At 36.7% G+C, this 16,344-nt stretch overlaps 1 protein-coding gene and 1 long non-coding RNA gene across 3 annotated transcripts; both read right to left on the bottom strand.

Annotated features, from left to right (window-relative positions):
- Positions 1 to 737: 737 nt before the first annotated feature.
- Positions 738 to 2,913, bottom strand: LOC127643388 (uncharacterized). Of its 2 annotated transcripts, XR_007970505.1 has the most exons (4): positions 2,836 to 2,913; positions 2,673 to 2,742; positions 1,629 to 2,132; positions 738 to 822 (listed from the first exon to the last, which is right to left on the bottom strand). It is a non-coding gene; the product is annotated as an uncharacterized LOC127643388 (long non-coding RNA). The 2 variants fall into 2 exon arrangements; XR_007970504.1 differs by lacking the exon at positions 738 to 822 and having other exon boundaries at positions 1,051 to 2,132.
- Positions 2,914 to 11,001: 8,088 nt separating this feature from the next.
- mzt1 (mitotic spindle organizing protein 1) lies at positions 11,002 to 16,252 on the bottom strand. The gene is made up of 3 exons (XM_052126077.1): positions 15,998 to 16,252; positions 15,537 to 15,682; positions 11,002 to 12,783 (listed from the first exon to the last, which is right to left on the bottom strand). The coding sequence occupies exons 1-3, from the start codon at positions 16,047 to 16,049 to the stop codon at positions 12,754 to 12,756; spliced, it is 228 nt and encodes a 75-aa protein (XP_051982037.1). The 5' UTR covers positions 16,050 to 16,252; the 3' UTR covers positions 11,002 to 12,753.
- Between the last annotated feature and the right edge of the window lie 92 nt (positions 16,253 to 16,344).

Raw genomic sequence — 16,344 nt, 5'->3', positions numbered from 1 at the left:
ATCATTTGTTTTGTCCTTTCCGGATTAAATATTTCATATTATTGACAAACATTAAGACCCTAAAATGTAAAAATGTAATTCACATAAATAAGTCACCCATGAATACTGAAAAAAAGCACACCCAAAGTGCATAGAACTAGTCATTTATTTATATCAGATCAACAAATCAACATTAAAACATCAACCATTTAAAAAATATCTCATAATGAAAATAGTTTCACCTACATCTACATATTACAAAATAAGTCCATAAAATGTACAAAATTACATTAATCTATCACTAATAAATAATGCAAATATACAGATTAATCTAAATTCCCATTAGTGTTAGAACAACATCAAGTCCCTCAAAACTACAAATACATATTAATATAACTCACAATGGAAATATACAGATATAGAAGTACTTCAAATATACAAATTCATATTAATATCACTCATAAAGAATGTGAATACATAGATTAAAATTCAGATCAGCATTTCAGAATAACATCAATCACCACATATTTACATTAGCACTATTCATGACATATCAAAGTATTATGATAATTGATTATACATTTTGAGCACTGGGACAGACAGTTTTTTTTGGCTGCTGGAGAGTTTAAACAGGTAGTGCTCAACAAAATTCATCATGTGAGTGATGTGCTTGGGGTATTCCACACTGAACACAAAATAAGCAGCAAAGAGGCACTCCATTGCCACCACATCCATTTCTGCGCTCACAATGTTGACACCCTCCATATTGATGCTGGCTCTTTTTGCATGGAGGGGGTTTGAAGCTTCATGAAAAACTATAGTCGGAGTTGGCTTTAATGATTCCTGCAAGTTGGAAAAACAAATTATTTGTGAAATAACTTAGAATGCAGGAGTCCCAAAAGTTAAAATTCCATCAAAAATTATCATTTAGTCAACCCCATTTTGCCCAAAATTTGCATGACTTTTCTTTGGTGAAAAACAGAATGATAGCCTTAGTCATGTTTAACTGCCTTTGCATACTTTCTTCCAAACAATTAGGGATGTGACTGACCATTTTGTACCACAGTGGTAAGGGCCAATTCACTGGCTAGGTTGCACACACAATCACAAACTGTCACAAACAATCATGACCACGGAAACTTCTTTTCAAGATCAATGCAATATTCATTAATAAAATAGCTTGGATAGCATACTGAAAAACTAAAACGCAACAATGTATCTGTTTTTGATTTAACTAAACTTGCGGCTTGATTATTGAAGAGACACTACACAAACATTCTGAAGTATGCTTACAATGGATACTTTACTACTCCATGAGACCACAGGAGAGGATTTATGAATGGCAGTGAAGCAATGCAACTGAGGTTGTAAAAAAAAAACAATTGAAATGCAAAATGTCTCAGTTCACATTACTTTAATCTCCGATCTCTGTGTGCAAGTGTTTTGTGTGGTCATTGAAAAGCAGCACATTAAACTTTAATTGTAATTAAACTGACTGGAACTACCTGTGAATCAAATTATTTTAATGCACACCTTTTAGCCAATCAGAATTAAATATTCAGACAAACCATGGTATAAATAGATTTATTACAGTAACCGTTCAACAAACCAAGCAACTAATGGTAGTGTTAAGGAAAAAAAGAACATACTTTTTGTATTTGAGTCAATTTGCTGAAGTAAACTGTTCAGCACATCCCTCTGACTTCCATGTCTAGCCACATTTAAGATGTTTGGGGCCAGAATTTGAAGAGCAGTCTCTAGATTAAGATGAAGGTCCTTCCCAAACCGCATCTTCACTTCATGCAGCAGCTACCAAAACACAGAAAAAAGAAAGAACAATTCATTAAAACAATTTTGACTGTTTTTATTCATACAATTTGTTTTTTGAAAAAGCAGTGGAAATACTAAACTCAAAGGAAACAACACTAAAAACAAATACTCACAAGTTGTGGAACCCGAAGAAATGGGAACATGTCCATGACCTCTCGTGTTGATTTTGTCATTAAATCGACTCTTTTAAAAAGAGTGCATCTCATTCGATTTTTTATGTTGGTGTAGTCGGGTTGTCTTTTACGTAGTTCAGCATTTATCACAGTAATGTGCTCCTGAAAACTCAATTGATCTTCTCCAATATTTTCCAGGTTTAATATAATCTGAAAAAAGTAGTAAATAACAAAGATACAGTGTCAATTTAATACACTTGTTATCAGGGCTGATTAATTGAAGTTAAAGGGATAGTCCACTTTAAAATGAAAATTCTGTCATCCTTTACTCACCCTCAAGTTGTTTCAAACCTGTATGAATTTCTTTCTTCTGCTGAACACAAGGGAATATATTTCGAAGAATGTCAGTAACCAAACATTTAACTGGAACCATTGACTTCCATAGTATTTTTTTCCTACTATGGAAGTCAATGGTTCCAGTTAACTGTTTGGTTACTGACATTCTTCAAAATATATTCCCTTGTTTTGAAACAACTTGAGGGTGAGTAAAGGATGACAGAATTTTCATTTTAAAGTGAACTATCCCTTTAAGCTATGTGTGCTATAGAAACAGCGGTACCCTGGCCTGCTTCCAGTTCCTTAGACACCACTTGACTTGAATATAAAATAATCATTCATACAGTTAAAAACTAAGCTTAGGATCAGAAAACACAAAATGTAACAGTTTGAAACAAGCACAACAAAACTTACCGATGTAAGGCAACTTGTGACATTGTTGCGGTTCAGGCTCTTTCGTGTTTAAAGTGTAACGTTAAATCCGCTGTTGAAACATTAACAACTTCATTAGTAATGGGTTTAAAGCTTATAACCAGTAGATTACTAAAAAAAATATCGATGTATTTCTCTGACTTACCACAACAATATTTCCGTCAGCCCATCAATTTAAATCAGCAGACACCAGAGACGGGGATCAGTCTCTTCTCGACCGTTGGAATTCAAAAACGCGCGTGCATGCACTCGCGAGACAGCGCTGCGTGAATATGCTCGCGCAAATGCAAACAAATAGTTTACTTTGTAAAATTAATGAAAATAATGAGTTTATTACTTCTTTTTGTTTATGTTTACTGTTCAACAGATAAAAAATTAAATCCATAATGCAAAATTGTTTAGTTGCGGTAGCCTACAATAATTTCACATACATGACAAAGAATGAAATGTAAGAGCAGCAAACAAGGCTAAGTAAGACAAGACGAGAGCCTATTCAGCTATAAATGGCTTAGAATGAGCCCTTATGCTTGTTTTTGTACTGAGTAATTTCTTGTTATGATGATAATAATGATGATGATTATGATGATGATGACGATAGGTCAATATAGGGGTGTGCGATATATCTATCGTCTGCGATAATATCGTATTTTTTGTTTTAACGATGTGCGCTTTAACGTTATCAAGTATAATTCAAAAACTAAACAAATCGTGCCTACAGAGTGCACGCATCTATAATGTAAAGTTACATGATGAAGTCTAGTTATACTAGTGCGGGTGTGCATTTTGAGTGCGTTCTTTCACTGCATTATTCAGTGTATTCAAATGCATTTATAAATGCTGAATGATCACATAATTCAAGATATGGGGGTTAGACAGTGTATATATATTTATATCATTTTATGTAGTTAATCAATATCACACGAAGAGTGCCATTTCAGTTTTTCTCCTCAATCAGCATGATTAAAATGTGATATTAAGTTACTACAACAGTTTAATAAACAATAATTTAATTACAACTCAAAATGCTGCAGAATAATGTAATATATGAATGAATAATAGCCTAAAGAAGCTTTGTGCCAAAAGGGTTCTTTCTTGTCATTATAGAACCTTTTTAGCATAAAAGGTTCTTTGGAGTTGAGTAAAGAACCCTATGGTTCTATATAGAACCCCAATGAACCCTTTTTTCTAAGAGTATAGGATGCTGCATTGTAGACCAGAGGTGCTGCTGTGTGATGCCTGTTCATCTTAATCTGTCGCCTTAACTCGTAAGAGTGTTTCAATTCATCTCTGACCATGTCGAGCTCATCTTTGGTGAGGTCAAGTTGCTGGGTCAGGGTTTTAACTTCCGTTCTGGATGTGTCCAGATGGCATTCCAAGGCCTTGTTTCAAGAGTTCATCCATTTCAAATCATACGGCCTTTTCCAGGTCCTCTTGGGCGGCTTAAGCCTGCTGCTTTCTGTGCTTGGCAGCTGTAAGGGCTTCCTGGGGCCATTCGATTTCTCTCTTTGACACTTGTTGCAGTTGTTTGGACACCTTACGTTGTTCTTGGGCTTCAGCTTCTAGCTGGTCTATGCGGCACATGGCATGCATTAGCACCTTTTGGGTCTTTGTGGCCTGCAGCTTTAGGTCGTTTACTTCCTGTGTCAGATGGGTGGCATTGATCTGATTCATCTGGCCAATGAGGACAGTAAGAAATTGATAAGTGGAAATAAAGGAAATGTGAAGGAAATTTAAACAACTCTCCAAACTCAGCTTAAATTCACTTCAACTCAATCTCTTATTGAGAGACAGTAATTTTTGTTATGAGATAATGGAGAGGGAGAAAAATGTAATAAAATACATATGAGAGATAGAGATGTTTGAGACCTCCCTAACTAAGGACCTTCTCCCCCGATCGCTCAGTTTGGCTGGGCGGCCAGCTCTAGAAAGAGTACTGGTGGTTCCAAACTTCTTCAATTTACAGATAATGGAGGCCACATTGCTCATTGGGACGTTCAATGCTGCAGAAATCTTTCTGTACCCTTCCCCAGATCTGTGCCTCGATACAATACTGTCTCAGAGGTCTACAGAGAATTCTTTGGACATCATGGCTTGGTTTGTGCTCTGACATGCACTTTTAACTGTGGGACCTTATATAGACAGGTGTGTGCCTTTCCAAATCATGTCCAATCAACTGAATTTACCACAGTTGGACTCCAATCAAGTTGTAAAAACATCTCAAGGATGATAAGTGGAAACGGGATGCACCTGAGCTCATTGAGTGTCATGGCAAAGGCTGTGAATACTTATGTACATGAGATTTTTTTGTTTTTTATTTTTAACAAATATGCAAAGATTTCAAACAAACTTCTTTCACGTTTTCATTATGGGGTATTTTTTGTTGAATTTTGAGGAAAATAATGAATTTCATCCATTTTGGAATAAGGCTGTAACATAACAAAATGTGGAAAAAGTGAAGCGCTGTGAATACTTTCCGGATACACTGTATATACTCTTTTAGAGGGCTGGCGAAATGCTCAGAGGCATAGTCTGCACTGATATGCAGAAGAAGAGAAAAGACGCTGAAATGCACCATATTTCCAATACTGTATGCTCTTCAGAGGTGAGTGGGTTTTACTCAGCTCGATGAAACACAACTGCTTGGCTCCGAAGAAATAAAATCTGTCCGAACAGATGCACGTTTCCCTCCTTTTATACCCATATTTCCCGAGGAGGGGGATGCAAATTCTGTTTGCCAATTCTCATTGGCCTTTTCTCAAAGATAAGAGGTAACCGAGGCTCTCAAGAGAGACTCCTAGTGTCACTTCATCGACACAACGTTGAGTGAGTGACAGAAGGGAAACCATGACCACTCACATAAAAAGACTCCAGTCATATCAGTAACCCTATGCAAGCTGTTTTATCCTACATCAGAATGAGCTTTTTGCATGTAAAATACAAATCTGTTGTATACAGATGTGAGGGAATGTATGGCCGAAGAGCTAGGGTATGTTGGATAAATATAAAAACATGGAGAGGGTCTGCTCATGGGGCCATGCGGCCATCTTAGAAACACGTGACCAGCCAAATACTACTTGCTTAATCTCAGTAACCGTCCTGTTATCTAACACTTTCACTTATTGTTTAAAATAATCATGGCTGACTTTGAATACTAAATTCCTACAAAAGACATCTGAAACAGAAAACTATTGATTTTAAATTATGCTGCCTCCAAGCTGCTAGGTCAGAGGTGCCCCTTCTTTTTCCTAGCGTGTTTATGGTGCGAGCATCCTCCACTGACTCTAATGTTTAGCAAAAATTCAAATGAAGAATGCAATGGATATATACATTTGGAACTATATCAGATTCCAGGGGGATTTTTTAGCCCAGAGCCTCCATTATTTTCCGACCATGGATTGAACTAGAGATGGAGATGCGAGATGGAACAGGTGTTTAAGGATCTCTCTTCGTCATGCAGCTGGTACTGTAATGTTGAGGTAGGCAGAGTGGATTCCATTTGTGGATATTTATTGGAAGGCTTCAACAAATAATACAGGCAGTGTTCCTTAAACGTAGTCAGGTCACAGGCTTGGGTCAAAACACAGGTAAATCGGTCCACAGGCAAACAAATCCAAAACCGTAATCCAGAGACGTAAATCCAATAAACGTAAGCAATGGTCATAACATTAGTCAGAAACAATGGCAGCGAAACAAACACATGGTATGGGAGTGGGAATGCAAGGCTTATATACAGAGCAAACAGGAAGTGACATGGCAGGAACTGATGTGGCAGGAAACAAGAAGAGACAGAGTTCACTAATCAGGTGAGGGCTCCCGTTGGTGGATGGGATTTCAAGGGTGTAGTTTGCCTGGGTTTCTGTGACATTGGGAAAGGACTGCACCAATTCCAGTATCAGAGGCATCGACCTCTATGATGAAAGGAAGTTGAGGGTCAGGATGCTTGAGAATGGGAGCAGAGGTGAAACTGGACTTGAGTCTATTGAGGGTGGTTGATGCTGCTTCTGTCCATGCCAACTTCTTGGGTTTTCCTTTAAGGAGAGAAGTGAAACTGCAGCAATTGTACTGTAGTTACGAATTAATCTGCGGTAGAAATCAGCAAAGCCTAGAAATCATTAATAGCTCCTTTACTGTGGTGGGTGTGGGCCAGACAATGACGGCTTTGACCTTGGTGATATCCATCTCCACTCCAGAGTGGCTAATATTGTAACCTATGAATGTGGTGGAAAGGAAATTAAATTCACACTTCTCTGGTTTGACAAAAAGAATGTTTTGGAGTAGAAGTGACAAGATGTTTCTAGATATGATAGATATGGTCCTCCATATACCATGAATAGATTAGGATGTCGTCTATGTTGGCAATCATATATTGATATAGGAGATCCTTGAAGACCTCATTGATGAAAGATTGGAAGACGGAAGGCGAGTTGGATAATCCATACGGCATTACCAAGTATTCGTATTGCCCCCTGGTGGTGAGAAAGGCTGTCTTCCATTCATCACCCTCTCGTATTCTGATGTGGTTGTAAGCAGACCTGAGGTCCAGTTTAGTGAAGTATTTACCCTCTCGTAATTGTTCTAGAGAAGAAGGAATGAGTGGTAGTAGATGACGGTTTTTGACAGTAATTGCATTGAGTGCACGATAGTCAATACAAGTTTTTAAGACGCCAACTTTTTTGCCAACAAAGAAGAATCCGGAAGCAGCAGAAATAGATGGTCTAATAAATCCATAAGACAGGGCTTGATGGCACAGTCACAGGATCGATGAGGAGGTAACTGGGTGGCCCTCTCTTTACTAAAAACCTCTGCCAAGTCAGCATACTCATTGGGGACATTGTTTGGCAATGAAGGGAGGTTCTTGGTGAGATGAGTTGTGCAGACAGTAAACTTGGGTGGCAGTTCCAGACAGTGTTGAAGACAATGAAGAGACCAATGGATTAAGTCCTTGTTCTTCCATAAAAACTGAGGTTTGTGAGCAGATTACCATGGATATCCAAGTTTTTTTATTTTATAAAATATTGAAGTTTTATAGGAAGATTTTGGTGAGTGATATCGTTGACAGCAGTTACAGTAATAGGTGGTTCACACTTGGTTGAGGGGATGTTCAATTGCTTCACTAAGTCTTGATGTATCACACTGGCAGCAGCTCCAGGGTCTATTAACACTGAAAAATAATATTCTTGGTTGGCTGTGGACAAAATGAAGGGTATGGTACAAGCCTTGTCTGATTACTAGAGGGTTAGATATGTGACTCACTTGATAATATTGTTAAGAGGTGGTTGTAGGTTTGGTGGAGCAGTTAGAACAGTGATGACCTGGTTCACCACAGTAGAAGCAGAGGTTATGAAGTAAACGTCTTCTACGTTCATCTTGAGACAAACGAGTTTGTCCTATTTCCATAGTCTCTGTAGTTTTCTGCTGACTTGGTGCTTGAACTGAAGTTGTAGGTACATGGCGATGAGATATTGAAACATGGTTGCAATCGCAAGAGTTTCTAGTATGATAGCGAGAGTAACATACTGAAAGGTACCAAGGGAGTGATCTCTGCATACTAATTCTACCTGGAGTTTGGTTGACAGTGTTTCAACGCAATGTCATTAAATCCACTCTATGATGCAAGAGTGCAAAACTGTATCACGTGGTCAGAAGCAGATTTAGTGCCTTGGCGTAACTGAGTGAGTTGAGTGTCTGCATCCATGCCTCCCGCAGGGTATTGAAAAACATCGCAAATTAAAATAACTGTAAGACTGTTGAACAAGTGCATCATGATCTCAAACAGCCGTAGCCCACTCTAATGCCCTTCCAGTTAGTAAAGTCATGATGAATGAGTATTTTAACGTATCTTGGTTAAACACATCTGGTTGGTTTGAGAAATAAATTGAACACTGTTGTAAGAAACCAGTACAGTTTCAGTTGGGGCACATGGTAATTTGTGCATGGATCGTTTTTAAGTGTGAAACGAATGAGATCTGAAAACAGGGCATTTCCGGGATGTGCCCCACACTTTGAGAACCACTGGCCCAACATATAAAGCACGAGACAACATCCCTGACACTCGTGAAAAAAACAAAAACACCCTTGTCTTAAGAACACATTTCAACATTATTAAGCAATAACACACAGGCAAGAGTGATGTTGTTCTGCACGAGGCTGCAGGTCAAGTACAACAGTACTTTTATTCAACAGTCCAACAAGTAAATAAAATTAAATAATTTACGTTTAGAGTAAAATTGGCCAGTCAACTTTATATTTCTTCTCCACCAGCGAAAATAGCTGTAAAAGAAGCCAAAGCATCAAGCACAACTCTGCTCACTACACTCATATTGTTTTTAAACTAGTGGTGATATGTGCATAAACGAATAAGTGTTTTTGAACAAATCATTCTCATTTACTTGCATTGTTTCGGTGGAGAACAATTGTGTTTTTAATGAATCAATTGAGACTGAATGGCTCACTCATAACACAAAAAACACTCATTTTTTGCCACCTACATGCACAAATATGCAATCTCCAGAAATGGTCACTGAATGTATCTGTAAATGAAATCAAAACGAACAATAGTTAAAAATCCCTGCGAACAAGACGAATTTGATTTATACAAATAAAGTGTCCCAGTGCTGTTGTATATCAGCACTCTTGAAACACTGCACATCTAATCAGATTCAGTGACTGGAACTGTTGAATAACTTCAGTTTAAACTTTTAAAAACTTTGATAATAGGCTATAGTTGTCACTTGCCTTGATGTATCTCAATGTGGTTTTATGGTGTTCCCTTGCTTACTCAACAGCTATTACAAAACTATGATATTAGAGTTTAACTTTAGAGAAGAAAATTCACAAAAACAATCCTAATTTAAACCAACATACACTGCCTGATAAAAAAAAAAAGTCAACATTTGGATTTAAATAAGCAGATACTTAAGAGCCTATGATTGGATCATATTTTGCAGGGATTAAAATGTTTCAGCTGGCAACAATTCTTTTGACCCTAACTGATGCAATATGTAGCTTATCATTTCTTTAACAACCATGTCTGAAGACATATCCCATTGTCATGGAAAAGATGATACTGTGTTTCAGAAGGGGCACATTTTTGGCCTGCATCAAACAAAGAAGACAATTAAGGAGCTGAAATCACTGGAATTGGGTTAAGAACTGTCCTGAAAAAAACCTGAAATGATAGTGAACCATCAGCTTCGCAGAAGAAATGTGGTCAGAAATAAATCATGAAAAATCAACAGTAGAACTCACGGCTGTTTCATAGTGAAAGTAAGTGCATTTCCACACACACACAATGTGATGAGAATTTACAGGATTGGGACTAAACAGCTGTGTGGCTACAAAAAAGCCGCTTGTTAGTGAGGCTAATTGGGAATAAAATGACTTCAATTTGATAGGGAGCATAAAGACTGGACTGGGAAAAAAGTAATGTAGTCTGATGAGTCTAGATTTACCCTATTCCAAAGCGATGAGAATAGGGTAAGAGGGAAAGCGCACAAAGCGATGCACTTATTGAGCATAGTGCCCACTTTACAAGCCTCTGGAGGCAGTGTTATGATCTGGGGTTGCTTTTATTGGTCAGTCTAGGCTCACCAAGGAGTCTTCCCTGACAGCACGGGCATCTTCCGGAACGACAATACCAAGATTCATCAGGCTCAATTGTGAGATTGTTTCAGGGAACACGAAGAATCATTTTCACACATGAATTTGCCACCACAGAGTCCTGACTTTAACCCCATTAAAAGTCATTGGGATGTTCTGGAGAAGGTGTGTTAAGTGGTTTGACTCCCATCAATACAAGATCTTCCAAAAATGTATGCAACTGAATGGAAATAAAGGCTGTCGAAACAATGCCATGACTAATGTGTGCCATATTCAAAGCTAAAGCCGGTTTTTTTCGTTTTTGTCAGTCAGTGTACATGGAATTTCAATGGAGAAAACGGGTATTAAAAAAAAAAAACTTGAATGGTCAAATGTCAATAACCAAACAACTGAGTTTGAGTAAAACTTGTAACCAGTCCTGATTGAGGAAGGGCTGAGACCAAAAAGGTCATAGACTTTATCATTAAAAGTTTTTAAGGAACTCTGTGAAAAGATAATGGGATTGCAGCCTACAATTATACATTTTAAACTTCCAATTAACCTTGTACAAGGGTTTTCTAATTTCCATAAGCTTTAAATTAATACCAGTTGTTCATCACATACCTGTGAACAAAGAACCCTGTTGCATTGCATGCATCACTTAGAAGGTTAAAACACAATTATTAAATTTAAAGCAAAACAACTGATAATTACATACTTGAACACACAGAATTCCCATTTAATAACAAACATTTCATTAACCTACAGCAAACACAGGGGCATTTACATAAACAGTTACTGAAGGTGGATGCTATTACAAAGCTTAGCATTGTTTTTTAATTGCTTTACTAATTAAAGCAATTAATGTATGAATTAGAGGATGGGTACATGATAATTACACATCAAACTAAGAATACTAAATAGTGTATTTGGTTTCATGACTTCCATCCTCAAATCATTGCTGGCTCACTTACTCTGCAAACACTTTGTAAAATCATACATTTTATGTTAGTGTTTTTTTTTCTCAAATGTAAAAAAATAAATAAATCCATTATTAAATATTGATCATGACCAGAATGTGCAGAGATGTGTATTGCTTAAAGACTGAAGGCCAATCAAACAAAGCTAACAAAATTATTTGATCGTATGGATGAGTGATATCACTGTCACTCCAGCAACCTTTATGATACTAATTCACAGTGAGAAATACCCCCTTTGTCATGCGTCATTACCCAGCCTTGTGAAGAGACATGCCTGGTCTGCTTTAGTTGATAACACCTGTCATTCCAACAAGCAGTTGCAATAATTCTCCACATGATATTGGTGTTTGTGTCTGTTAAAGGTGATTCCATGGAAACTTGAAAATGGCTTCTCCTGACCCATTCTTAGAACTTCCAATGCAAAGATTGTTTATTCCACAAAATCAACAAATATTTAAGTTATTAACATCAAAACACTGTAAAACAATGCATGGCTTTAAATAATCTCGCTTAAAAGATTTGTCCTGTTCAACTAAATGTGCATAAGGTGGAGGTGATTACGTACACATAAATGCTTTCTCACTGCAGGAGTGAAACATTAGGCCTCACTTCTGCAGGAGGCAAGGACATAGCCACCTTACCCTCTCAGTGCAGCAGGATGTTAATCAAGCTCACGCCAGGTAAACTGCCTTTTGGGCTGATCTAAGATCCACAGCTCATTTACCAAACGTGACCTTAAATATTCCCAGAGAACAAAGCCCAAACTATGTTCAGACCTGTGCAAAAAGGCAACCATGGAGAGGAGAGCAGAGAAGAAACCTGATGATCTTCACAAACAGACATACTAAATGGGCTTGTTGCTTTGAAGTTATAAGCAGAGTTGCTGACTATTACATTTATTATAACTGTTTATAAGAAATTAATAAATCTCAAAGGGTGAAATGCTAATGCTACGAAACAATCCAATACAAGAGGAACAATCCCTGATATAACAAATGCTCCATTGTCGCCATCATGTGGTTTAAAGACACAAATACACATGGAAATAATGTATATATTGGGTTAGGGATAGGGTTAAGGGTTCTCAATATTTGCAGAGTCTGAAATGTTAGAAACATATTCAAAAAAAATGTAATGTGTGATTAGACACACAGAGACCACATCAATAAAAGAGCATGTTGCATAACAGACCACACAAAAAACTAAAACTGAAAGATAATATCTGTTGTTTTGAAGGCCCATAACTGCTTACAAAATTGCTTTTATCATTGAAATGCATTATAGTTATTGGTATATCACAATATCAAGTGGGCTAAAATGATAGGGAAACAGCACACTTAAGAAGTCCAGTTGTACATATTTAGGCACATGAAAGTAGATCAAATGCAGGTTTAAAACCTACTGCTTTTATACGTTAAGCATATTAACATGCTTCTGTTCAGTGTATCATGCCGTTTTCATTCTTCTCAAACAGGGGTGTCTATCAGGGAGAACATTTAGGCTGGTTATCCTTGACTAGTGCTGTTTTCAGAGGCCTAAAAAATAAAACAAAGTGTCCAGTTAATGACAATATGTGTTCACTAGGATTTATATGAAAGAAGTGTGAATTCTAGTAAATTGGGCCACTTTTTGACAGTCAACTCAAATGGAAAAGGCACACAATTGCCCAATTTACTGGATTTCACCCAACATCAACATAATGAGCATCTATTTATGCAGTTGTGCAATGGCTAGTGAACAATTCCACAATCTTGCATGTGAAAAATGTTTGACTTGCAAAATAAAAGGTAAAATAAAATTATGTATCTTGGAACCGTAGTCATTTGGAATTTAATTTTTACATGACCTACAGTTACATTAAATCCAGAGTTAATGATGTCAGGGGGACAGTGCAAAAGTGAGTCAATCAGGGCACAGAGGAATTTTACTTAAGTGGTCTTAAAGGGATAATTCTCTCAAAACTAAAAATTCTCTCATAATTTACTCATGCCATCCTAGATGTGTTTGATTTTCTTCTGCTAAACACAAATTAAGATTTTTAGAGGAATATCTCAGCTCTGTGGGTCCATACAATGCAAGTGAATGGTGACCAGAACTTTGAAGGTCCAAAAGGCATATAAAAGGCAGTAATCCAGACTCCAGTGGTTGAATTCATGTCTTCAGTATTCATGTGGGTGAGAAGAACATATCAACATTTACTATCAATGTTGCGTTGTAAGTATTTATTATTAATAACATATGTTATTTAATCACGCATATAAATTTTTTGATCATTAATAACGAGCAGCAGATATATAACCAAGCAGGATGTTTCCTCTCTGATTTTTTGACCCTTTTAATATTTCAAGTTTGTTTTAAGTACTAAAGCGCAGACTGGTTGGCTTGACACTGTTCAAGATGGTAGATGTAGCAGAGATTCATATAACACCCGAAACTCCGGGAAGACCAACTATCTCAAACCCGTTTGAGAGCCCAAATGACTACCATAGCCTGCATGAATCTCTGATGCCTAGCCCATCTGTGTTCAGGAGCTCCATGAGCTCTTCAGCGGTGAGTATCTGACTGTGCATTTGAGGAACATAAAGAAAAAGGAAGAAACTTAATTTCTATTTTCTTTATATTTTCCAGACACCAGCCAAGTTCAAATGGTCCATTGATGAAATGGCAAATTTACTTCCTGTGGAAATAGGCCCAGAGGATATTCACCGCCAGGCTGTATTTCTGAGCCAATCCAGGTATGTTTAGCTGTAGTGTTTTACGTGAAAATATAGAGTCAATACTGTATGTAACTCAAGTTTGTTTTAATACAACAAGGGCTGATGCAGAGATATGAGTGTGGGTGAGAAGGACAGATCAACATTTAAGTCCCTTTTATTATAAATTCTCCTAATGTCCTTAGGTGGCAATATCCACAAAGAATGTCAATTCAAGAATGTTGACAAAAGATTGTAAATGTGAAAGTGGAGATTAATAGTACAAAAGAACTTGAATATTGATCTGTTTTTTTCACCCACACCAATCACACTGCTTCTGAAGAAATGCATTTAACCACTGGAGTCATATGGATTCCTTTTATGCTGCCTTAATGTGCTTTCGGAGCTTCAAAGTCCTGCTCACCATTCACTTGCATTGTATGGACATACAGAGTTGAAATATTCTTCTAAAAATATTTTTGTGTTCTACAGAAGAAAGTAAGTCATACACAGCTGGGATGGCATAAGGGTGAGTAAATGCTGAGATAATTTAAATTATTGGGTAAACAATCCCTTTAAGGCAAAAAAGGAATAAGTTATCTATCAAACAAAACTTAACCTTGATTCCATAAGAACATTTTTAACAAACTTAAAAATGATGTAAAACATAAACTGAATCCACAATATGTGATCTGGGCCTGGATTCACAAAAACATTCTTAAGAAGAAAAATAATAAAGTTCTTAGGATAAATTAAAAGAAGTTTTTAATAATGCTCATAAGTGCAATTCTAAAATATTTTTTTAAGAATGTGTTAATTTTGTTTCTTATGGATAATATGACAGGCTTTGACATTGTCTGATTATATGAGCCTGCCCATGAGGTTGCCTTGTCTACTCCAACAAATTCAATACTTCACACTGGTAAATCGTAACGATAACTTGATCTATTCCACTTTTTTTAAGTAGCAAGCACCTCGCAATCATTTTATTAAATTTTTTATGTAAAGTGCATGAGTGTTAATTTAATGACATTAAAAGTCACAGGAGAATTTACTTGGTGGTAACCATTTGACAACTTTTTATTTGATATGGAGGAAAAGAAAAGAAACACATTTCAGTAAACAAGAGCTGGAAGTTCTCATTAAGGAAATGTAATATATAACGTCAGAAAGTACGAGGCGGGCATGGGAAAGGGTGGCAGAATAATTATGTTATGTTATATGCAACAAATTTCATTGTTCATGATGTTGATGATAGTTTAAAAGCTGAAAATAAAGAGAGCAAACAATCTTAAGGAGAAAAAAGAAATGCATACAATTTTTCATTTTTTTCCTTGTTAGAAATTAAGAAGAAAATGGTAGTTAAGAAGATTTTACTTAAGAATGTTTTGTGAATCTAGTTAAGAAGATTTTACTTAAGAATGTTTTGTGAATCCAGGTCCACTTCAAATAACCAAGTTACTCTATCATACAAGGATTTTTGATTTAATAACACAAAAAACATGAAGGATTGTTTGGCAGACCTCACCTGATTTACCAGGATACTTATGAAACAAACAAAAAATAAAACTTATGTGTTAATGTAGCTCGGTTACCTTTAATGACTCAGATGCTCTTCTTAGTTCTTTAATAACTGATGACAGAGCCTCAGGATTGATCCCCTGCTCACAGAGGCGGACACATATGGACAAAGACTCCATGTCCAATCCAGTATTCAGAAGCCTTGATATCTCCAGGAGAACTGAAATGTATGAATATGTCATAATAACACAACTGCCCAATTAAAATGACAACCAGTTTAATTATTGGTATATGATAATGAACCATGCAATGATGCACTTACAAACCACAATCAATACCAAACATTTTGAGAAAGCTAAATTCGTGTTATTTTATGTAATATGCCTTTAAATTTGTCACAGCGTTTCACCCATTGACAGACTGATATGCTTCAAAACAACACACTGCATACAAGTGTTTATTCGCTATATACACATGTAAACAAGATCTATTTAGTTCAAATGTGTTCTTAAATCATTTTTATTTTTTATATTACCATCCATAGTCTCGCGGACAGCATTCATGTTTGCGCTCGCGGGACTGGCCATGATGCTATCCTGCTAAAGCTATCCAATGACAATAACAAAACTATATCTTCCGACCAGATGCCACAGACACATTTATCTACTTAGTTCCTGATGTTTTCTCACAATTTGCGCATAAAAACCGAGTACAAGTTTGCGAGTTATGCACGAAACTATAAAAAAAAACAGACAACGATTTCAAATCATTCACGCCCCCTGCTTGTTGCGGTGGTAACCCGTTCAATAAAGTTTTAAACGTTTTAAAGGAAGTTACGTCGAGACGACTTACTGGCTGCTCTTGTAACCTGATTGGTTGTTT

The sequence above is a fragment of the Xyrauchen texanus genome, chromosome 5, assembly GCF_025860055.1.
Source record: "Xyrauchen texanus isolate HMW12.3.18 chromosome 5, RBS_HiC_50CHRs, whole genome shotgun sequence".
Classification (NCBI taxonomy): domain Eukaryota; kingdom Metazoa; phylum Chordata; class Actinopteri; order Cypriniformes; family Catostomidae; genus Xyrauchen; species Xyrauchen texanus.
This window is presented reverse-complemented; position numbering and strand designations above follow the sequence as displayed.